Raw genomic sequence first — 25,864 nt, 5'->3', positions numbered from 1 at the left:
CAGCCAATGCATATGCCGATGATTTCCAGAAGAAGTAAGGGAAGCAATGTTTTAGTAAAGTAGCTGACTCTGGAGAATAAAACCGAGGCACAACAGGGTAATATATATATATATATTTTTTTTCATTTTGTAAAGAAAGTAAGCATTCTCACTCCTTTGATTACTTCTGTAATGAAAGGTAATTTAAACGGGAATACAAAGTTTGAAACACTCTGAACATTTTCAACTCTTAAACCCTATTTTTTTTAAAGATTTATTTATTTATTAGACAGAGATCACAAGTAGGCAGAGAGGCAGGCAGAGAGAGGAGGAAGCCCCTGATGCGGGGCTTGATCCCAGGACCCTGAGATCATGAGCTGAGTCGAAGGCAGAGGCTTTAACCCACTGAGTCACGCAGGCGCCTTAAACCCTATTTTTAAAAACACTTTGAATCACAGATTTCCCTTATTTACTTCTTCACTCGACTTAGAAAGACTTCAGCATTCTTCCTAGTTTCCTGCAGGACTTTGCACCATAGTAAGAGATTTGCATAAAATACCCTTCTGACAGCATGTAACCCCTTTTAAAAGCTCACTAAAAGGAAGAATACTCACATTCTAGATACAGCCTCTAATCACTCCCTTTTCCCATGCATATTCTGTCTGACTTTCTCCTGGGGTTAAGACAGGTATTTCAAGTGTTAGTCTTGAGCGAGCAGTGAGATTCCTAAACAGAGATATTACACCACACAGTGATTATTTTATAAAGCTAATAACTAGTCTTTGAAATGAGAGAGAACAAGGGAGATTATTATTTTAGAATGCGAAGTGTGCTAAAGTCATCAACTTTACAATAATACTGACCAGGAGAAGCATATGCCTTTATAAACAGCTGTTGCTGTTACATTTCTAAGATATATTCAGTCCACCACTTTTGTATTTTATTTTTTCCTGTTGCTAGGAATCAAGCTTTAGGCACAGTTGCGTGTAAAGTTATTGGCAAAACCGCAAAGATGTGGGTGTCTATTAAGGGCATTTGAACCCCTGATCCTATGGGTCTCGTCCAACTTTTCCATAGATAAACATCTCCCATTTTCTCCTCCCAGTTTTTTTCAAAGAAGACATTGGTCTGTAACCTTTCCTCTTGATTAAAATCCCACAGCACTTAAATTCCAAGCCCAAGACTTGTTTGTCAACCCTTTCCTCAGCAAAACACACATTTTTTGAAATGTCAATGTTTCCTACCAACCACAATAACAAAACAACAAAAGCCAGAATGTAGCAAGGAACTCAAATCAGAGTGATTTAAAATATATAATTATCTTGTATTCTAAAGATCCATAACAACCACGTATGCAACATTAAAAAGACAAGTGTATTTGCGAGCATAAAATCAGTTAGGTTTAAATGAAAGAAGGCAGGCAGGGTACTTAACGCAGTGACAAATGAAAGGGCACAGAGCACACATTTCTGCGCCATGGGGACCTGTTAAAACTCAGACACAATTGAGAAGTAAGTCTTCATGTTGTGAACCAGTATAAGACTAGATATATAGATATATTCTCCACCACGATGGCAGGGTCAAAACTCAAAAGACTCTAATACTAGGGCAGAGAAAGTAACAAAAGCTATGAAAACATACAAGTGGAAGGAAAAGTTATCCTTAGGAAACAGACATTTTACAGAGTTCATTGGGAAACACAACCTGCCTTAGTAAAGCTGATATGAAGGCCTGCATTTGTGGAAATTCAGGGTGTTCTACAGGATGGAACGAGTAAGGAGATGAGGCAGTCCTGGGCAGAGAGCGATGCAGGGCAGGGACAACATGGGGGACTAGCCATGGCCTCTCAGACTCTGGACAGTGAAAGGAAACAACAGATTGGGACAAAGAGAGCTGACCCCAATATGCTTATCACTGACAGGGCTGCGTGCTTGCCTGTCTTCACCAGTTCTTAGTAAGAAGTCAGAGGTCTGAGTTAGAACTCTGCTGCTTGTTATTTATAGTCTAATATATATGCATGGGGGCCTGGCTTGGCCAAGCTTATTCCTTTCTACAGATGCTATCCATTAAACACTTTCCAATATCCGAAAAGCACTTATGTAAAGATTGCTTTTCCCTTTATTTACTGCCTTCTCAGCTGTTCATGAGTCAAACTATGTTCCTGTGTTGTTGTTGTAATTTTAGATTGGACATTACTCAAGATCTGAAGCTTACACGATATTCCCGCACCTAAATCAGCATTGTTTCCCTTGTCAAATTCAATTAACATCATATACCAATTATGAACTATGAGTTACTTGCCAAACATCATCAAGAAACCTTAATGTGAATCCTTGTATTGTACTTAATAGGTTGAAATCTGTGAATAAGTCCATGATTGACAGTGGTTCGGGTTTAGAAACGCTGAGACTCTTTTAAATGTCCTGTGGGATAGAATAAATGAGCTAATATGTTGATATCTCTGGCGATGTGGTTTTCCACTGTGGGAGAAGACAGATATGAATACTGAATGGGCGAGTGGTGGAGAAGTCTGTGGTGGTGGATTTGAAATGGAGTTACCTGGGCAAACTCATGACTACAAACACACACACACACACACACACACACACACACACATCCACATGCACGTGCATGAGCCTGGAACATCTCCTACCAAGAACAAGGAAGTGCTCGGAGACTGATGGGACACATCGAAACGAGGTAGTGGCTGACGTCAAGGAGCTCCCACTGGCCATGGTATTCTTTACAGAAAAAAATGTTAACTAGCAAATGTAAGAAGAAAGATAAAATTATAAATATCTCCTTTTTTTCAATCACAAATGCAATATTGATTTGAGTAGGAATATAAATGGATTCTTGGCAAGATTTAGGGACTAGGCTATTCACAAGGTCAGAAAGTAGCACCCCACATTCTATTTACTAATTACACAAAGGAAAGGCTGTCTTCCCGAGAGAGATCTGATGGACTTCACCTCCCCAAGTGATGAAGTTCGGCGTCACGAATATTATAGGGTGAACTGACACACTATTTTTTTCACAACATTTTAAAAAAATTCTTATTCAAATATTACCTATATAAATGCTAGAACAATTTTTAGTCACAAAGGAATTTAACTTTATTTTTACCTTATTTGGCTCAACACAGTACCCTTCAAAAGTCCTTGTCTCACTAAAGTATAAAGCTTGCTTTGTTCTTCCCATCTGAATTGTAAGTAACTTGAGGATAGGAATGAGGTCTTCTGACACTTAAGATATATTTTGCACATGTTTGTCTCTCAAGAGTTGATTAGCTGATTTCATAGTTGAAAATAAATGCAATATATTCCAATAGACTTGAAGTCAGTGTCACATAAATCTCACATAATTTGTGGATAGTAATCTGGCATCTTCCTACAGAAGAATGGGATGGAATTATGCCTTATGTACGTGACCATTTCTGTGCCTTAAGCCATGTGAGATATCATGTCTCTGCTGAGCAGAGACTACACTTAGAAATACCCAATTTAAAAGAATGTTTAAAGGTCATCAAGCATGATTATATTCTGTTCAACGCTGTAAAAGGCACTCGAGTGTAAACGAATATCAAGCAAATTATGAATGATTCATTCACGGCAGATCTTTCATTAGAAGGTAATGTCTCCTTTCCTGTAAAGTCAACATTATGATCCAGGATGCCGTTTATTAGAACGTACACTATTAAACATGATATGAAGAGAGAACCTTCTTAAGAGTCTCACATCAGTTTTATCACTCTCCACCTAAAAACGAACACATGCTCTGCGGTCGGTGTGTGGTACGTGCAGAATATGACTTGGGGAACACGCGTGTACATATGAGCACGTGTACACTTTTCATCGCTGATCTTTGATTTATGACTGAAAGCCAGTTAGAAACAGTTATTTCTTTTGCTTAAAATATTGGACTTTAAAATACCCAGGATTCATAACTAACATATTAGTCACAGAAAAAAAAAAAAAAAACACCACATTCAAATGAGATTTTTGGATATTTTCCAAGTATTAGCTGAGAGAGGCTTTGGGAGAAAGAATGCCAGGGTCATTTGTAATGAGATTTGTCCAAAGCAGGGGCCTTCGGCGCTTAGAGGATCATTTAAACCCATGGAAGCGTCAGCTGGTAAGAGCCAGCCAGGTCAAGACAGTTTCTCGACTACGTCAGTGGATTTCAAGAGCAGGTTCCCTACCTCCCAGAAATGTGAGTAGTTTTGTTATGGCAAAAAGCCCTTTGGTACTATAGGTATCGATGGCACTGGTTAAAAAGATTATCCAAGGGGCATTTGGGTGGCTCAGTCAGTGAAGTGTCTGCCTTTGGCTCAGGCCATGATCCTGGGGTCCTGGGATTGAGCCCGACACTGGATTCCTTGCTCAGCGGGGACTCTGCATTTCCTTTTCCCTCTGTGATTTCTCTTATTCTCACTCTCTCTCAAATAAATACATATTTAAAAAATAAAGAAAAGGATTTATCCGAGGAATAATGTGTTTATTTTTGACACTCCACAGCATCTTTTTACCACTGAGAATTAAGAGACGCTTTCACTTCCTGTGAAATTTACAGGGCCACTCGCCCACTCTTCATATTTTAAAAGATATAAACAAGAATTTTGAAAAAATTTTTTAAAAGTCTCCCTATCTGTAGAAGAAATTTGTCATTCAGCAAATCTCACGACTGACACATTAGCCTTGAGGGGGGTTTATGGATACACAATATTGAGAGAAAAATCACCAAGTATTTCAATTTACTTGATTGCACAGGTTTTTTAATCCACTCTAAGGAGTACGATTTGACTAATAAACTGCAAGCCAGATAAGGAGCCGGTAGCAAAGGGCTTACTTAATTAAATCCATGGAGAAGTTCACACGCCAATCCGCGGATCCTGGCAGGTACACGATTCTTGCCGGCAGCCTCCAATCCCATTTTTTCAGTGTCAGATATCAGTTTCCACTGTTGATCATCTCTGCATCATGATTCTAGCTCAAAGCAACTCTCCAGGATAGGTGGGTAGTCAGGACAGTGCATGCAAGGGGGCGGGGGTTGGGGGAAGGTGGCTCTTGCCTCCCCGGTCCTCTCTTCAATCTGATACAATCCAATCTGATCACCTTTTACTGGGTCTGAAGGAAGCAAGCACAGGACATGCACTAGTTCCCGTGTCTCTTTATGTAGTGAGACTAAGCACGTGCTGGGCGCCCAGCAGCACCGTAAGTCGCCGCGGATTCAGAGATGAAACAAAGAGCCCATGCACGGTGCTCCCCATCTGTTCAGATAGAGTGGGAGGTACAGAGCAGCAGTGGCAGTGGGATAAGTGACCCTGCAGGGACAGTCACTGGAGTTTAGACGGGAGGGAAAACGGGCGAGTTTTCAGTAGCGCGATGTAGCTGAACAGAAAACCCCAACGGACCGTGAAGATCCAAGAGGAACAGACCGAGGGATGGTATCACCTCCCGCGTCCATCCGGAAGACACTGGGAGACTTTCAGGAACTGAGTGGCGGTACCCATTCTGAAGTTCATAAGGCAACAGGCTAGAAGGCATGGTTTCAGCCCAGCGAACGATGTTTTATCAAACCACACAGGATGGTTTCTGAGTAACACATAAAAAGGTAAATCACTGTGGGAAAGTAGCTATAATTCACGATGACACAAAAACTGCTTTAAATCATAAACACAAAGAAAAGGTTTTTTAAAGTGGAAAGACAGAGAGAAGGAGGAGCTTAAAATGGGCAATAAAGGATGACTTCAAATCTCTTTATCCTGATATGTAAATGGTTTTGATCAGGCAATTCCAGAAAGCTATATGACTTCAGGAAAGAGTTATATTCAAGAAGAGGTGCCCGGTGCTCTGACCGAGGCTCGCATCTAGTGGGTTTACTTCCCTGAGGGTGTGATACGCCCCAGACACCTATCCAAGGCCCTGCTCTCCTGCACGGCGTGGAGCCCAGGAAACGTAAAACCCAGTGACGCCGTGAGGACAGCCGACACACTTCTCAGCCTTGTCTCCCTCAACAGGTGGGGAGCGGGGCGCCTGGGTGGCTCGGTGGGTTAAAGCCTCTGCCTTCAGTTCAGGTCATGATCCCAGGGTCCTGGGATTGAGCCCCGCATTGGGCTCTCTGCTCAGCGGGGAGCCTGCTTCCCCCGTCTCTCTGCCTGCCTCTCTGCCTATTTGTGATCGCTGTCTGTCAAATAAACAAATAAAATCTTCAACAACAACAACAACAACAGAAACAGGTGGGGAGAATCAGGGCGAGGCAAAGGACCATCCTTGAAATGGTCCCCCAGGATCTGCCAGGCCTCCCCTCCCGTGGACTGCTCTAGGGAACAGATCAGGGCTTTCTCTCTGCCCGCAGTTTAGTCCCCTGCGCTAGTGGGGGTCTGCCTGAACCAGGGCCTCAGCAAGAAATCCCACACAGGCTCCACCGGCTCTCTAGTCCAGCACACCCACAGGCGCTGGCCTAAAGGACGGGTTAAGAGCCAGTGATCCCTGTCCGTGGAGCAAAATCATATAACCGAGAGCGAACACTGTAGGGTCAGTCCTGTGTAAACACTACGGGAACACATTTTACAGCAGGATAATAGCGAAGGGCAATGGGTTATCCTATATTTAAGTTTGCTGTAGAGAATGTTTCCATATGCTCTGAATTCTGATCTCAAATAAGGGAAAACAGATTTTCTTTAAAAATAAACATTTTCATTTAAACTTCAAGTTACAAAAACCTGTATGTTCACGCTAAAAAGAGAGAAACATGTCAGATTAGCACATACGGCCTGTTTTCTATTAAAAGCCTCACCTTGTTTTTACTATTAATTATGTACAAGTGCATTTGCTTCATTTTTGTAAATGGATGGCGGCTATAAACGACACTGTGGTTCCTAAGTAAATGCCAAGTGAAGGTAGTCCGCATTGGGGCCCTAACCTCGAAATGGCTGATGATAAATTAATGAAAAACACAGCATTAATGTATACCCTTTAACAGCAAGTAAAGCCAACTGCAACTAAAAGGTATTTACTTTTTGTTTTCATGTACAAGACAATTGGTTCATCACACACACACACACACACACTCCCCTAAGACTCTCACAGGGTTTCAGGTCAGTGTCACGCCTGTGGAGATATCCCGTATGGACACCAGCATGAGGCTCCTCTTGGCAGCCCATGAGCCCGGAGCACACACCAATCCTGGTGGCAGATCAATTTCATTCCATCCACAGTGCACCCCCGTGAGTTTGTGACAAGACTGTCCACTTTCACAACGGCAATAAGCAGAGGAAAGTGAACTGAACTAACCAGACACACCATGGCAGAAAGGGAGGGCGGATTCCTACTTCGGGAAAGAGGTTGTCAAAGTCTTCCTTCAACAAAGTTGCCGTGTGTGTTGGTAGACCCAGAGAGAAAGCACTCTTTTTCATCTCAGAAGGCTTCCTCTGGAAAGAAGGGAGGCACTCTACCAGCTTTGAGAAGATACGGATTTTCATTACCCCGAAGCATAAGATACGGATTTTCATTACCCCAAAGCATGGCAGGAGGTGACCAGTGACCCTGAAATTGGCACAAGTCTCTAGGATTTTAAGCCAAGGGGACTGAAATAACCAGGCTAAGTACCATGGATAAGCTTCCAACCTCTGCTGGTCCCTGAAGGCTGGGCAGGGCTGTCAGGTAGGTGGGCATTTTTTCTCAACTCCAGATTCACCCATCTGCATTCCAGTCCTGATGCTTGGGATGCAAGGCCACAGACTCCGATTCCTGGATTCCTTTGTCAGTCGGCTTTTGTTAGATCCTGTCAGTAGGGGTATGCAGAGGAGTCTGGAATGCAGCAGAAGTGGACGGAAACATCCTCATTTCCGTCTGCTTGCTCCTCATGTCAGCAATGTGCCCGGAAGGGATGTGCCCTAGGAGTGATTCTCTGTCACCGAGGCAGCTCTCTGTTTCCAGCCTCTGCCTCCTTCTGGAACTCTTGCCCCTCTAGGGGACCCAGAACAACCAGGCCTTCAAGCAAGGAAGGCAGAGAAGGGAGAAGGTCAGAGAAACATCAGATCTGGGAACTCACAATCAGCTTTGTCTGAATCTATCTAGATGACCCACTCCAAGCACCAGGATCCAATGTCTTCCCAATCAATGCTATACCTTTCACCTAAAAGATGCAAAGAGTCTGTGGGCTTAGTTGTAGTTCTGCAACTTGTAATTCTATAAGACTTTGGATTTGATTTTCCCCAAGTCAGCTCTAGCTTTAGGGGAAAGAGCAACGACAGTGGCGACAGTAACAAACTTTCTTTTAGGCCAACATAGAAGTTCTCTGGTTTTTGGAGCATATCCTAAACTTGTGATTTTCTCTAAGTTCCCATCCATTTGGTCTCACAGCCCTTGTTATCCTCAAAGTTGAATGGGGCAAGGACAGGACTACCCAAGGCACTGGCTTTATGAGATGCTTTTTCACAGTCCATCAGAGTAAATATCCCTCTAAGACTTCTCTGAAGGGTCTTGGACCATCTAATAGGATGACTGTCAGCTGGGGTGAAAGAAATGTATCTATCTGCCAGGGATTATTGGCTCTGATTTGAGATCGACTTGTGGTATCCAAAATGCCTTTCCTGCCCATCATGTTTCTGACAACGTCACCATCCGCAGATGCACAGACCTCGCAGTTGCTGGACGTACTCATGCACATCGCTTCCGAATCACGAACTTGGTCACTATAAAGGACATGGGGTGATGGGTTACGTTCTTTGACTTTTCTCATACTCTTCAGTCTCCCGTCACCCGGAAGAGGCTGGCTGGAGGGAAGGGCGATCAGCCTAGTGAAGCCCTAGTTGTGGTGCCAGAGGGTAACAACATTCAGAGAGTCAGAGTCACTGAGGGAACCCTGATAGGTGCTCTGAACCACAGGCAAGGTAGGATGCCATTTTTCCCACAGCCAAAAAATACATGTGCAGAATAAAGAGGTGGAAGTGGGAGTGGGTACGAACACTACTGCACCCAACCCCATAGATGGAATGCTCGGTTTACGTGTTCTCAACCTGGGCTCTGTTCGCTCAGATGCCTTAGGACCCAAAGTGCAGGGGCACTCTGCACGGGGGGATACAAAAATAGCTCCAGTCACTGAAAGTCGAAACTGTCACCTGGCCATTTCCTCGAAATCTGAACTAACAGAGGAAAAAAAGAGGGATACTGGTTGGCTGGAATATCCTCCCAGTTACTAAGGGAAAATTGGGTCACTACTACATGATTCCTGTGTCACCTCTCAGTATCTCCATGCCTAAGAGTAAAAGTTAACAAAAAACTATGGCAATCTAATAAAGATTTCTGTGTTTAGAGCCATAAGGGAAGAAAATTTGGGTCACCATATAACAATCATTTTTTAAAAACCCCACAAATTGAGATTATGGCTGAGAGAAAAGGTAACATAAGGGGTTATAGAAAAGAGACATTATAAAAAAATATAAACTCTCATTAGCAGGTACAGAAATAAGAACTGTATCAATTAGGAATATTTTCCCCTTTCTTCCTTCCGTCCTTCCTTCTCCCCTCCCTCCCCCCGCATTCTTTCTTTCCTCTATCTGATACACAGACACACACAAACATACACACACATACAGATATATATACAAACACATACAGTATTTTTTGTGTATATAGAGACTATATATATATATATACAGTATAATAAATGTACATACATAGACAGACTGTATATACGTCTATATAAATGTATAAAAATTACATATATAGTTTATATATCTACATAAACAAGTGTAGTGCATATATATGCATAAATACATATGCAGGTACCTATACATACACACATATATATGTGTTTGTGTAGAAATAACTTTTTTCCTCCCTCCTTACTTATTCTACTTACCTTATATGTTTATATCTTTGTGGTTAACTTCATAATTTAATTTATTGTTTAGGATACATGATATTCTCTTGCAATTTTGAGAAAAAAAAAAAAAAAAGAATTAGTTTCTCCCAGAGATGGACAGCATGATTATTGGAACTTGTGTCTTCCATTTTTGGGGGGAAGGCTCAGAGTCCTTGTATGAGGGATTGTTTCTCGCTGGGCATACCTAGGAAGCATTCGCCATTGTGGAGAAGATGTTCAAATACCCACAAAAGGATATGTCCACGGTCTGAGCAGCTGAAGGGGTACTCAGTGCGGGTCCCTTAACTACTGTCTCGCAACTCCAAGTCCACCAGCGGTTTTCCATTTTTAGTGCGTGGGTTGGGCCTTGACATATAAATTACTCAGGCTCTTCTACCAGCTGGTTTCCTGCTAGATGATGCCAAAAGCAGCCACAGACAAGAGGCAAGAAAACAAGAGGAAGGAAGAGGGCTTCCTTCTTCCTGTTGGGCTGCTGCTTGGTGAGCTTCATGCCGGCAGTGGCAGCTCCTCCCAGAGGCCCCATGGCTCTAGACCAGCTCTTCTCTCCAGCCCAGAGCGTCTTCTCAATGACGAAGACTCGTCTGACCAAACCTTTTTAGGGATCTGAACCCCAACATCATACCCTTTTAGAGCTCTCTCTTGTGACCTTCTAGGTTCTGAGAAACCTAATTTCTTTCCTTGTTCCTCTAACACCAGGCGTGGTAGCATCTTCCAGCGATCATCTGTCATTGGAACTAACTCCCTGAGTTAAATCCACTCTGTAAAAACCTAGTGGGATTTCTCATTCTCTGACTGCGAAAGGGACACGGCAGAGCTGAAATCAGTGATGTTGCGAGTTCAGTGTGACATGCTAAGTACAAGTAATAAAGAGTGTAAACTCGGAATGGATTCAACGGATATTACGCAAGAGAAGTCAATAAATCTGTCAACCTGGACCTGAAGCACGATTGAGAAAGGGGGAAAAATCAAACATAAGCTGAGGTGGAGTAAATGGAATATGAGGGTAGAGATTATGGGTGTTGTGATCCATGTTGAACGTGAGGTGTTCGGAAGACATCTAAGTGGAAATTTATCACAGGTTAGTGCACATTTTCTTAGGTTCAAGAATATCCCATTATATTAAAAATAAAGATTTGAGAATAATCTTTAAATCAGTCTATTTAATCTAGGGGAGTGGATGGGATCACTAGATAGAAGTGTAGAGAGAAGAGGGGAAAAAAGCAAACAAATAGCCTTGAGGAGCATCCACCTTTAGGAGATGGAGAAGAACAACGGGTCAGTGAGAGAAATAAACAAGGGTCAGCCAAGGGACGAATGACAAAGAGGGAATGAAATCCCTTAAGAAAGTGCTATAAAATCCAGGGAAGCCGTAGAGAGAGGAGCCTAAGGAGGAGGGAATGGTCAACTGTGTCAAATGCCTGAGCAGGAAAGCGAAGCTGATGCCAAGTACAATTATTATAGAAAGTGAGTAACTCTTCAAAATGCCACTTTCCAACCAGCCGTCTTGTGGGAATGTGACACATCATCAGTCCTGACTTAATAGAATGACACCAACAGTTAGCATACATAGAAGCAGGGAGAACGCTGCCAACATCGTGTAGCACATTCCTAAATACACCCCATCCAGACTGCTTCCACGTGCTGCAGACTCGCCCCGAGGCCGCTGGGAAGAACCGCGTGAGTCTGCGGAGGGGGCCTCACCTCTGAAGGAGAAAACTTGTTCCATTTAATGACTCTCAAGGAAGCGATGCTTCAGATCTTTTTTTTTTTTTTTTCAATTCTGCATTGGCATAGCATTTTGTTCTATTTGATTGGCAACATGTAAATATTATCATTATATCTTCTTTCATTAGTGACAATGTTTCTTTCTTTCTTTCTTTTTTTTTTTTTTTTTTCCTACAGAAGATTTAAACTGAAGGAAACAAAGCACAGTTGCAGTTTCAGGAAATCTTCTAAAATCTTTCCTAATCCTTCTAAAGGATTAGGAAAACGTTATCCCCAGAGGAAATTGGGGATCTCCCTGGTTGGCATGTCACTCTCCACTCGCCCTACCAGGCCTTGTCAGTCGCAGAGATAAAAGAAGCAATCACTGGGGAACGCCTCTTCCATTTCCAATGATGCACAATGGTCAAGGCTATGAAAGGTCAAATGACTCAACCTGGTGAAGATGACCATTCTTCCCAAGCCAGAGCTAGAGAGTCGTATTCAAAGAAGATACATGGTGAGCGCAGGAAGTGTTTGTTGAATAAAGGTGCAAATGGCTGTGTGATGACTGATTGACACTTCTTTTCTAGGTACGTGGCTCCTTTATAATTAGGGGATGAATCCCAATTATATTAGGGGATGAATATTTAAAACAGAGGTAAAGCATTGTCAGAGATAGCACCTGCTAACAATAGTCAGAGCCTGGGACATCTGGGGGGCTCAGTGAGTTAAGTCTCTGCCTTCAGCTCGGGTCATGATCTCAGGGTCCTGGGATTGAGCCCCACATAGGACTCTCTGCTTGGCAGGGAGCCTGCTCCCCCCACCCCTGCCTGCCTCTCTGCCTACTTGTGATCTCTCTCTCTCTCTCTGTCTCTCTCTGTCTAATAAATAAATAAATAAATAAATCTTAAAAAAAAAAAGAAAGAAAGAAAGAATAGTCAGAGCCTGTCAGATATTGATGACCTGTCATTGCTACAAGTAGCTTCACCTAGTAGCAGCCACAGAAACAGGGTATTGTGGATCATGATGTCCAACACATCAGCTCCTCGCATGAAATGCAGGCATAAAGTTGAGTACCATAAATATATTTCTGAGCACTTATTTACCGTTTGACGCCATGGAAAGCACAATGGGAGAAAGAAGTAGAACCTGTAGTTTCTGCCATACAGAAACCTCATTTATGCCAACACCAGCTTCTCCCATAGATAGACATCATTCCATTTCTTCAGGGCAAGTATATTATGAAGGTGATTTTTTATTAGTTCTATTCATTAGCAAAAATAATACCTATAATCTATTTTGCTTGTGATTCCAGAAGCCCTAAATGTCACGGTGTTAAGAGTCTACACACACACCCGTATTAGAGCAAGCCTCCACGCTTCCACAGAACATTCTAGCTTTGCTGTTGCTGTCCTCCAGCCAGCTTCTCTGCTGAGTCCTGGTGCAGGATGTTGTGAGATGCAGCCTGCCAGGGCCCCAGGGACTCTGCACATCGTTACTGAGTGTAACACACATCAAGGCTCTGAGCACTCTTCCCCTCTCGGTCCCGCTGCTTATCAGGAATGTGGTTTATAAGGGATCAACCCTGAGAAATGAGGGAACATGTTCCCCCCTCCCCCCACTGCTCCCCATCCCTGACAAACAGCAGCTGGCTTACTGTTAAAGTGGCAGATTCTCTAAGCTCAGGCTCCTCAGCTGTGACAAAAACCTTCAGAGCACAGTTTCTATCTGGAATGCTCCATGTCACTCCACGGGACTTGGGGGGCTTGGGGAGCCAACACAAAGACTGGACACTCATACCTCCTGCTGTGACATGAGTAACAGTCTCACGTCTCCCACCAGCACCACAAACTATGATACACGGACTTATGAGCTTGCACGTCTGCTACAATCCTAGAGTTGATCAAAGTTCACTGCTGAGAGAAGAAAAATGAAGAGATAACAACGCTATTTGCCAAAAATTTAGATTTCAGTGTCTGCCTTCTTATACTTATTCTAAAATAGGAAGAGAGCCAATGTCTGCCTTTTCTTGTGTCCAGACTATCTGGGGTTTCCTTATCAACATCTGCGAATTCTCGGACAATTGCTCCGAGTTTTCTTTTTTTTTTTTTTTCCTTAATATTTTATTTATTTATTTGACAGAGTGAGAGACAGCAAGAGCAGGAACACAAGCAGGGGGAGTGGGAGAGAGAGAAGCAGGCTTCCTGCTGAGCAGGGAGCCTGTGTGAGGCTTGATCCCAGGACCCTGGAATCATGACCCGAGCGGATGGCAGATGCTTAATGACTGAGCCACCCAGGTGCCCTTGCTCTGAGTTTTCTTTGTGTGCTTGTTTGGTTTTTGTTTCAAGCATGGAATGATGCATAAATGCAATAACATACATTGTTTTTAAAAGTCTTCAAAGATTTTTACTTCTCCTTCAACCATGGCTGCCTGAGATCCATTTAATTAGTTTAGATCAACTTTAGAACCCCCACTTCATTTCATTTATCCTCACTTAGAAAATGATCATATTATATGACAAATGTTACTATGGTGCATTTTGGAAGAGTAAAACCACATATTAGCTGTGATATCTTCAGCGTTTAGTAGTTTTATAATACCTGATAGTTAATTCCATCAATTCCCAGTGATAATATGAAAGGTTTTGGCCATCAGGTAAAAAAGTATACAGTGATTTATACAGTGATAATCTTGAGGTTTTTTGTTTTTTTTCCTTTCTGCATTTCCCCCAGACAACTGTAGCCCTGACCATTGCTCCTTGTTTCCATAGCCCTTTACCCCAGAGTCCATGTCCTGAAAGCGATGTTTGTCACCATAACGGAGAAGCTGAGATTCACTACAGAGGGTGAAATACGGTGGCACTGCATTAAATGGATGCTTTTTTGAAAATGTTTCAGAATGTGGGATCCATCTGTCTGTCTAATAAATATTTTCACAAATCTTCTCACTAGAGAATTAAATAAATACAATTTTTAGCAAGACAATTTGCATTTTTCGTTGTAAAAGGAAAATTGTATACAGAAAGGGGTTATACATATTATAACTTCACTGTTTGAAAGTAAGTTTTATAGCAGTATCAAAGTATCAATGTTTTCATAGTTAAATCTCTGATAGTTCTGATTTCACACTGTCCATAGTAAATGATTATGAAAGACATGCCTCATTTATTCTGACCAAACCAGGTGTAATTACAAAACAGGACTAAGATTAGTTGCAATAATTTACTACTCAAGAACTTTAACTCAGTGAGTGAAAGCCTCTGCCTTCGGCTCAGGTCATGATTCCAGAGTCATGGGATCAAGCCCCGCATCGGGCTCCCTGCTTGAGCCCTTCCCTCTGCCTACCTGTGATCTCTGTCTGTCAAATAAATAAATAAAATCTTTTTTAAAAAACCATAATCTATACTTGACATATAACTAATAAAACTAATAATTAATTAACAATATAATGTCATCATATTATCTAATAATACAATTAATAGATAATACTAACAGAACCAGTATCTTTAAAATTTTAATATTCCAAAAGAATTCTCATAGCTCTGACCTTGGCAGTACCTCCCAGCTTCTTGCCTCCTACATTCTGATTCATGAAATATTAAAAAGTAAACAAGCCAAAACAAGAAGAATTGTTTAGGTGGATTACAGCAACATCCATTTTTCACATCTAACTGACGTCTATTGAGCGTTTAGTACCTCCCAGGCACTGTGCTAAGCTCTGCAGATTTAGTGTACAAAATAGACCCCATGCCTGCTCCGGTGCTGACTGAAGTCTATTCGAATGAAAACCGTGTAAGCATGGAAATAAAGAATCACCAGAATCACTTTGATATTGCTTATCAAATTCTAATGATTCTACACACCTAGGTCGTCCCATAACCATGCAGAGCCAAGGACTTTCTTCTTCAAGTGTCTGTGGCAGTCTGAAAAGCTTGTACTGACAAAGAAGTTCCAATCCACGTCCAGCTGGAGGCAGGCTAGCTACCAAATACATCTTCCTCTTGAGCTTGGACATCTATTTGTGGCCTACGTGGAGTTAAAACTCGAATTTCTCTGGGTCACCCAGGAACTGTCTCTTTTCCATGCCCAGTGTCTATTCGACCAAGTCTTCTCACTGAACCTAATTCATCTCTCTGGCTTCTTCTAGGAAAGATGAGCATTCCTTAATCTAACATTTTCTCCAAATTACATCTCAGACTTTGCTATGTTTCCTTACTGAACCACACTTCACAATAATTCAGTCAGATGTATGTAAGGGTTTTATCCCTGAAACACACTTTGACACGATACGCTTAATAACTGAGCTTGAGACCAGACATTCTTTGCATTGGTTTTGGTGTCACGTTCAGTTATAAGCTCCCAATTCTTCTCTTTTTTCATTATTCATTTCTAAAACTGCTAAAACAGTTACTTGGCCAAAGCTTGCAGGATTTCAAGGCGAATGTTGAAATAACTGTCAGATAGTATCAGCACACTTTGCAACAAAATCAATTTCTACGTGTTCATACTCAGTTGCAAAGGCAAGACACTTGTACTTTGACTACCTGCCTAGTGCGGTCAATGCCAATGACATCTCTCACACAGTACATCGTGGCTGTGACATAAAATGTGTCACTCTACCAACTCAGTTGTTACTTTTAAAATGTGACCCATGCAGGGGCCCAGTCAGTTGAGAGGCTGATTCTTGATTTTGGCTCAGGTCGTGATCTCGGGGTCCTGGGATCCAGTGCTGCGTCCGGCTCCATACCCAGCCAGGGAATCTGCTTGTGGATTCTTTCTGCCTCTCCCTCTGCCCCTCCCCCTGCTCATGCGTGCACTCTCTCTCTAAAATAAAATCACTCATTTAAAAAATAAAAAAATAAAGTGTGATCCATTTGATGGCTGCTTAGGAGAGAAGAGTTGAAGAGTGAGAAAGAGGGGTTCAAAACTACAAATCAGAGGAAACTTAGGGACTCCGGGCCTCTGCAGTCTGCAGGCATACCAACATCCCTCTTCGTCTTCGCCCTAGAAGCAGTGCAAACAAGCATCCCGGGGACAGCTTCACAGCCTGGGAATGGCCAGGGAAAGCCTCAGAAAGTGCCATGGCGAATGAAACCAACTGCATCCACAACTTAACTAGAAATTATAACAACTTTTTGACTGCCCAGTACTTTGAATAACTCATTGTATTTTTAATTATTTCACTAAATTAAATAGAACCATTCCAGCCACACAGATCCCATAGTCCTGGATAGGTATCTTCGCGGGGGTAGTTATAAACAGTTAAAATACAGTTTGCAAACCTCAACTTGCCACAGAAGGATCCCTCCCTCCTTTTCTTCCTTGTTCACTGCAATCTCTCCCTCGCGAGCTGTGCTCCACCTCTGGCAGATTTCTTTCAAGTCCTTGAAAGTTCTATACTCTTTCTCATCTCTTCGTACAGTTTCTTCTGCTTGGGACACTAGTTCTCTACTCCAGCCCTCCTTCTCTTGAAAAATCTTACTCAAGTGAAATGTCTCGTCATCACTGAGGTTTCCAATCACCAAGACTCCTTTGGGTCCTCCTGCTGTGAAGTGCTGTGAAGTCTTCCAGAACCTCCTATTTTCTGGCACTCAGCTTACTACAGTTACTAAGTATCTTCTGTGCCAGTGAGGTTCATGAGGACAAGAGCCACATTTCCTTAGTTCACAACAGTATTATCTTCTACACAATGCCTTGCACATAGGAGAGGATTATATAAATATATATTCGACATATTATGTATAATATATTATATATATATGTATATATGTATAGATACATGTATGTGAAGGTAAAAATCTGAATTGGATGAGCAGGTGATAAAGTCATCACAGTATTTCACTGAAATGGTTCCTTCATTTGTTCTGCATATGTTTGTTGTTTTCAAGAGACTCTACAGCCCAGAGATATACCATACTTCACTACAGGTAATGCATCAAGGTTACGGATTTTCATGGTATGAGAACAAAACCTAGATCATAACAGTTGGCTAAAAGAGAGACCCGGAGAGAAGAGCCATCTAGAGCGCGACTCTACCCCATAGCCCCAGCTGACGACAGGATCTCAGCTTGCTGCAGGCCAGAGAACAGCTCGCAAGTTGCCTTTTCAGTTGTGTATGTGCTGTAAATGTCCTCATGAGAAGCTGTCTGGATACAACTTTTCAAAGACAACTAATTGAAGTTGCTTTCAAATGGGCTCCAATTAACTTAAAAGGTAAATGGATGCTTTCAAATGCACATTCAAATAATGCTTAACTTTTCCAGAACCATTGAGAGGGTAACATTATATCGTGGTTGATCAAAGGTTTGTATAAAACTGACAAACCAGAGGCTACACAACTCTCAAAAGCAGCACTTGGCTTGATATTAATAGCCTCATTATCACTAATTCATCTAAGATTTGTTAAAACTGGCTTTAATTTTATTTATAATTGATCACATTTTGTTGGAATCTGTAAAGAATATTTTGGGCAGTATTAGAGAAAGTAATAAAACCACAATTATTGAAAATAAAGTTTCAAATCCAGATGGATGCTTACAACTCACAGTAATGTATATTTGCTAAACTATTGTAATCTTAACATTTTATATTGCTAACATGTGGAATGCAGAACTGAGATGGCCAGAAGAATGGAAAAACAGGCATTACATAAGTGTCTCCAATTATTCTCTATAGGTGGTTATTCCACACTTATCACCCGGGGAAAATGGCAAATAGAACAGGGTAATGAAGAAGAAGTGTGGGGTGCTTCCTGACGTACCAAGTAGAATGTGAATATGAAATTTCATTAGAGCAGAGCATTCTAATGTAATAAACTTAACATCATTAATTTTATTTTCAAGTATTTAATAGTTTCCTGATAAACTTATCTGGTGTGATGACTGATTCGGAAAACTTAATAAAATTAATTCTGACTTTGTTATAAATGTTACTTAAAATCATGCATAATGAACTGCTGCTCAAATTATAAAGTAAATAATAAATGCAGAACTGTTTTTATAACATTTGAGAATGAAGCTTTCCCTTCTGTATTATTCACATTGCAGATAAAATAGCTAGATTAGAAAGTTACACACACACACAAACACACACACTCACCAGAAAACACTATTGACTAATTAGAAGAAGGTAAGAAAGGAGTTTTACAGTTTTCAGAAGTGTCAAAATGGAGGAAAAGAGAACTAAACCTGCCTCCCAATTATATCAGGAGATAATTTATTTTTTTTTGGTAAGATTTATTTATTTATTTTAGAGAGAGAGAGAGTGTACACACATGCACACATGTGTTGGGGGGGGCAGGTGAGGGAGAAAGAGGACCACACTGAGCATGGAGCCTAACACGGGGCTTGACCCCAGGTCCCTGAGATCATGACCTGATCTGAAACCAAGAGCCAGACGATCAACTGACTGAGCCACCTGCTGTTTTAGGAAATAATTTAAGAACACAACAAGTCTCTGAAACAAGATTCCATCTTATCAAGTATTCCAAACCCACTGAAGAGTGGTCCCTGTGACCCCACAACGCAGAAAGCTCACACTTTCCCAGTCTCTCTCCACTTCCCTTCTGCCACACTGTCCCACAAAATGCAATTCCTCTCACCTCATAAGTTCTCTTTTGCTTCATAATGTTCTCTAAATATAAACATCTTGTTGTTTTTTTTTAATATCTTGTTATTTTTGTCAAAGCAATTAATCTTGTTCACTCACTACCCAACAGAAGCTTTTAATTTTTAGAGGTCAAAAATCTCTGTGAGAATCTGATGAAATCAAATTACTTTACAGAAAAGAAAATGTACATATACACAGGCACGTCATTTTGCACACCATTTCAAAGTCTTGCACTCTCGGTTCTGGACCAACAGTGAATGAGTGTGACTGGCCATGGTCAGAACGTCAGTAATGGCCAGGGCCCGTTCTGAGAGGCTGTGGTGTCCACTCTGATTGCCGATGACCAACCAGTTGATAAATATGTTGAATTTCATCCCTGCCCGGGAAGGTGGGTCTTGACCTGAACGGGGGTCAAGCAGTGATGTAAAATAACGGCACTGCCCGGTCTATGATTACTACACCATCATTCAAGGAAGCCACACAACACACACTGAATAGAATTCAAACTTCAGAGCCAGGAAGATTAAAATAGGAATCCTTGATTTACCACTTAGCTTGTTGTGTGATATAAGGACAAAATGTATTTATCTTCCTGAACTTAAACTTTTCCATCTCTGAAATGAAGACAATAATATCTTTGTCATAGTATTCTAAAAATATTATATGAAAACCATCTCTAAGTGCCTAGGCTCATATCTGTCCTGAAAATTACATTTCATGGACAATGATTTCTGCGTCATAGCTTTGTGGCATTGACTATGAGGCAGTGGTCACAACCATGGCAAACTCTTGAACACGGGACCTCTAGAGAAACTTACAGGATCAACTCAATAATCATTTATTGGGAATGCATGAGGTACGAGGCACTATATACACAGGAACTTTTACACATTATTACATACTGTAAACCACAGTCAGAGGAGCAACAGCCTCAATGAGAAAGATAACACATTTGCAAAGCAAATAACATCTAAAATACCAACCGGAATATACAGAAATGCAATAATGGCCAAGTGAATTTTAGCTATATAAATGTTTTTGCTTTCACATTGTTTCATAGCAAACATTTCTAGGCTTCTGTAAAAATGTGGTGTATGATGAAAAGCAACATTTATTATCTTAGTTTATATTAGTAACTCAATTTCCCTTAGGACTGCTATAGATGTGGAAGGGGATTGGAACTGAATTAACAAAGCTATTTGGGTAACAGCTGAAATAAGACCCAAGAATGAAATAGTATGTCTATAAATCTTACTCTGTGTCTGTAAATTCTGCAATCCCTTGGGCTACTTTCTTGCTACCTGGAGGGCAAAATGATTATTTTAATTTTAAAAAGCCAGTAAGTGCAAATATATGCTGTGATTTAGAGATAAACTGACTTTTTCCAAAAGATATTTAATATATTTTGCATATGAAAATCTCAGGAGATTTTTTTTTCACTGCTGATCTTCCAACAAAGACCTAAAGACAAAGGCTAATTTTAAAAGATCTGTAAATTCTTCTGTACACCCAAGAGATAGTGGGGAGAACCTATTGTCTACAGGCACTTGTTTGGGGTGGCGTTGGCAAGGATGGGTGAGCCGTGATCTCTACCCTCAGCAACATCATAGACCAGCTGGAGAGAGAAGAATGCAGCCCAGCATTTCTGATTTGTAATGAGGTAACTGATGACAAAAAACTCACAGATAACAAGCTGGCACAGCTCATAGGATAAACACTATACAAGGCTGGGTTTGTTTATCAAAGACCCAGATTTGAGCTAAGCCTTGATGATGAGGAGCAGTGGACACACAGAGAAGGGCAAAGAGCATCTTATGCAGCAGGAACCCAATGACGCTCAAAGGGACCAGTCCCGCTGATGGGAGCTGAGGTGAGCCAGTGAGAAGCCAGACTGGAAAGGCAGGCTGGTGTCCGACTGTGGACTGGCTTGATTTAGGAACTAGAGCTAGCTGAAGAGTCAAAATACAGGCACAATTTACACACCGCATGTCCCCAGTGTCTATGATGCCTGATACTTAGTAGATGTTAAATAAGAATATGATGAATAAAATGACCAGCACTTCGCCTCAAAGCTTCAGCAAGGTGGATGTGAGTGGCAGCAAGCTATCCTATAAACTACTCTATATCTAGACCCTTTTCCTCATAATCTGCAAGAGCTTGAATGTATACATTATCTTGTCTGAGGCACCATTTTCTATCTGGAAGATGGGCAAAACAACTATCTTACCTAACATGGGCTATTTGTGAGGTATTTGTAATGAACACCAGGGAAATGCAGTAATAATGAGGTTGTGTACCAAAAGTACTAAAGAGTGTGGCATCTACTAATAGTTACTCAAATGAGGTGAATGGTCAGCTAATGTGTCAACTCAGTTACTTTTATATGCAAATGTGACTGGGCCAAAGGTCCAGATTTAACATCATTTCAGTGAGTCTGTGTGGTGTTTCTGTATGACATCAGTGTTGGAATCTGTACATGTGGTAAAGCAGGTTGTCCCTCCTCCAACCGGATGGGCGTCACCAAACCCTTGAGGACCTGAAGAGAACAAAAAGGTAGAGGAAGGAGGAATTCACCCTTTTTACTTCCCGCCTGCTTGTGCACATCATCTTCTCCTGCCCTTGGACTGGGATTAACACCATCAGCTTCTTTGGTTCTCAAGCCCTTGGACTCAAACTAGAATTGCACCACTGGATTTTCTGAATTTCCAGCTTGCAGATGGCAGATCCTAGGACTTCTCAGTCCCCATCATCACAGGAGTCAAGTCCTCATAACCTATCTCTACACACACACACACACACACACCTCCCTATTGGTTTGGTTCTATTTCCTTAGAGAATCCTGACTAATATCCCAAATAGAAATCAGTGACCACCAATGTGGAAATGGGGAAGGAGGGACTGATATGAGAGATGGTTCCAAGTTCAAGATCACAGGACTGGATACGGTAGCGGAGGGCTAGGGCATACCTACCTCTGACAGCGTGGGCACAATGAAGTGCCCTGGGCAAAAATAAAACAGAGCTGTGGATGGTATGTTAAAAAGGGTGGCAGGGCAATCATGTTAAAGGAGATGACAGTTGAGCTGAGCTGAATGAATGAAAGCATGCCAGGAAGAAAGGACAGAAACTGCAAAGGTCGAGAGGCAGCAGCCCAGGGATAGTGATCAAAGAACAATCTAGAAGTCCATTTGGCTGGAGCACGATGAGAGAGGGGAAGGTGGCAGAACACGTGCTTAGAGGGAGAGCTGCAGGTCACGTCAGTAGAGCGCCGTGGGCCATACAGAGTTAGGACCTGGAATTGTGTTCTCAGCGTGACGAGCAGGCATTCACTCACACGCGTGGGATGCAGCTTGAGAAGGGTCGCTCTGCTCACCTGTGCGAAGAATAAGCTGAGGAAATTTCAGAGTAGAACAAAAGACCAGTTAAGAGGCTACTGCATCAAGAGTGTGATGGATGATGGTGATTTTGACCAGAGGGTAGAGGTGAGGATGTGGGAAGTGACCAGATTCAGTCTGAGAGATGCTTGGCAAAACGTGGAGATGGATTAGACGAGATTAGGTGAAAAAGCAGGAGAAGACACGATTCCAAGATGTTTGTCCTTGGCCGCTACTGAGTGAACAGCAGTGCTAGGCACTGAGATAATGGCCTCTTGTGGGAAAGGCGGGCTTGGCACAAATACTTAAGAGTTTTGTTTTGGACAGAAATAGTTGAGATGCCTTCTTCCCACTCTGCTATGCGTCCAGAGGGCATATGAACATGTGAAGTCAGAGTCAGGGAGAGACACAGAGCTGGGGATGGCAATTCTGTAGTTGCCGATGTATCGTGGTAGATTTTATTTATTTACTTGACAAACAGGTAGAACACAAGTAGGCAGAGAGGCAGGCAGAGGGAGAGGGAGAAACGGGCTCTCTGCTGAGTAGGGAACCCAATGTGGGACTCGATCCCAGAACCCTGGGATCATGACCTGAGCTGAAGGCAGCTGCTTAACCAACTGAGGACCCAGACACCCCTGGACGACATTTCTTAAAAATGGGCAACAACAGGCAAAAAGCTCTAAGACTGGAAACTGGTACTCAGTTCCAAGGTCAGAAAGATGAGATGAGGTCAGTAGAGACAAGTGAAATGCAGTGGCTCATGAGATAAGGGGGCATTCAGAAGACTTGGGTGTCCCAGAAGTCATGCAAGAAAATAGCCCTTTCATCTGGAGACGTGAGGCTTGCTGGAGGTCTTGAGAATGGCAGTAGGAGTGAAAGTCTGACGAGAATGGCAGGTAAAGAAAGAGATACAGTGAGTCAGGACAGTTTTTCACAGTTCTAGTTTCCTAAGCCAGAGAGAAATTAGGTAGGAGATGGTCAGTGTCAAGAAATCATAGAAAGTTGTTTACTAAAATAGTTTGTAACTTGGGAGATCTCACGGCAAGTTCATGTGTCGATGGAGAGGATCCAGTGTAGGGTTATCCTATGAAATAATCATAGGATAATAACCAAAAGTTCATAAGTAGATATTATCACCACTTTACATGTGGGGGAAAAAGAGTTTGCAAGAGGAACAGGCTTGCCCAAGACAGCACCGGGATTGGCAGTGCTCCACTGGATTCTAAGAAGGAAATCTGGTCCATTGGAACACGTATACACAATGACCACGCAGTTATTTTTACCTTATGTCTAAATAAGGCCAGATTAGATTTCAAATAGCAAAGGGAATACTAGGATGTGGATTAAGGGAAAAAAAAATCTCCAAACCCCTCATTAGTTCGGTAGCCTCATTTTTTGGGTTTGTTTTCCAAGGCATGGATTTGTGAGAGCTTCAAGCACTGACCAGATTCGAGCACAGGATACTTTGGTGTTGGGTTAGTGGGCAGCCGGAAGTTTCAGAAGACAGAGTGGGGTGACTGGACCCAGACACCTCAAAAACATGCAACTCAATTAACTAGGTTGTCTGGGAGGAATAAATGAAGGCAGAAAAAAAGCTGAAAAATCTTGGACAAGCTAGTTAAAGGCTTTGAAGCGGAGTTAGGATTTGGATTTGCTTCTTTTTAGAGTGAAAGCGGCTATGAGATCAAAGCCACAGGTGAAAGGGAAGGGTGACAGCAGCATTGAGCATTGATTGGAAAAAGGTTTTGATGGAAGCAGGGAGTACCAGCAAGAAAGAGTAAGTGCCCGCTCCTTCTGCTGGTAAGGAATTACAGTAACGACCCGATACTGCTGAGCACGAAAGATTAGAGCCTCATTCCAATAGAATTGCTTCCACATGCAAAAATCTCTTAGTTTTAGTAAGAAAATGTTCATACCGAAACTATGATGACTCAGTTTTATTGCTACTACCTATACTAAGAAGTGCCTGTGTGTGGTTATGACAGAAACATACTGTTAATGCACACAAATAACTTGCAATTATCCTACCTGACTCATGCCCTGTCGGCAGCTTTGCATTTTTGCATAAAGAAGTTCTCTAGGCCTTTTAGAAAACATGGAGTTGTTCCTTTGGCCACATACATGCGAATCTACAAGAAAGGTGATATTGTGGACATCAAGGGAATGGGCACTGTTCAAAAGGGAATGCCCCACAAATGTTACCATGGCAAAACTGGAAGAGTCTACAATGTTACTCAGCATGCTGTTGGTATTGTTGTAAACAAACAAGTAAAGGGCAAGATTCTTGCCAAGAGAATTAATGTCCGCATTGAGCATATTAAACATTCAAAGAGCCGAGATAGCTTCCTGAAGCGTGTAAAGGAAAATGATCAGAAAAAGAAGGAAGCCAAAGAGAAAGGTACTTGGGTTCAGCTGAAGCGTCAGCCTGCTCCACCCAGAGAAGCACATTTTGTGAGAACCAATGGAAAAGAGCCTGAACTGCTGGAACCCATTCCCTATGAATTCATGGCATGATAAATAAAAAGAAAATAAAAAACCTCAAAAAAAAAAAAAAAAGAAGTTCTATCTACTTCTTGAAGTATATTATATTTTTAGGAATAACAAAAATTTATTGACATAATGTACCAGAATAGGTTCTACTTTTATTACAAATTGTCCTAATTTAAAAAAAAAAAAAAAAGTCAGTCTAGGTTCTGAGAAATCAAACTCTTAAGTTAGATCCTAGCTATTAGAGTTAGAAGGGGCACACTTACTTCCTATATTAAACTAATATATACTTATGCCCACAGACTGAGATAATAAAAAGAACAAAAAAACACTCTTTAATAATAATAAAGATCCTTTTAAAATAATTCGTGAAAGCCACCTTGGTGGCTCAGTTGGTTAAGCGTCTGTCTTCAGCTCAGATTATGATCCTAGGGTCCTGGGTCAAGGCCGCATCTGGCTCCCGGCTCTGTAGAGGGTCTGTTCTCCCTCATGCTCTGCTCCACCCATCCCCCCCCCCCCATGCTAGCTAGCTCTCTCTTGTGCTCTTTCTCTCACATAAATAAATACAATCTTAATAATAACAGGGGTGTCTGGGTGGCTCAGTGGGTTAAGCCTCTGCTTTCGGCTCGGGTCATGATCTCAGGGTCCTGGGATCGAGCCCCACGTCAGGCTCTCTGCTTGGTGGGAAGCCTGCTTCCTCCTCTCTCTCTGCCTGCCTCTCTGCCGACTTGTGATCTCTGTCTGTCAAATAAATAAATAAAATCTTAAAAAATGATAATAATAATAATTCACTGAGGTTCAAAGTTAAAAAAAGGAAAAAAA

The 25,864-nt window shown here is 41.8% G+C and overlaps 2 protein-coding genes across 3 annotated transcripts in view; one reads left to right on the top strand and one right to left on the bottom strand.

Moving 5' to 3' along the window:
• Positions 1-25,864, bottom strand: part of PRKN (parkin RBR E3 ubiquitin protein ligase) — a 1,310,068-nt gene that overhangs the window by 684,552 nt on the left and 599,652 nt on the right. The window lies entirely within an intron of this gene.
• Positions 24,554-25,097, top strand: LOC122901054 (60S ribosomal protein L21-like). The gene has a single exon (XM_044240390.1). The coding sequence runs from the start codon at positions 24,554-24,556 to the stop codon at positions 25,067-25,069; it is 516 nt and encodes a 171-aa protein (XP_044096325.1). The 3' UTR covers positions 25,070-25,097.

The sequence above is a fragment of the Neovison vison genome, chromosome 1 (genome assembly GCF_020171115.1).
Source record: "Neovison vison isolate M4711 chromosome 1, ASM_NN_V1, whole genome shotgun sequence".
NCBI lineage: Eukaryota > Metazoa > Chordata > Mammalia > Carnivora > Mustelidae > Neogale > Neogale vison.
This window is presented reverse-complemented; position numbering and strand designations above follow the sequence as displayed.

Bases quoted from the DNA above. Each gene is read 5' to 3' on its own strand.
- LOC122901054 (XM_044240390.1), top strand. From the start codon at position 24,554: ATGCACACAAATAACTTGCAATTATCCTACCTGACTCATGCCCTGTCG.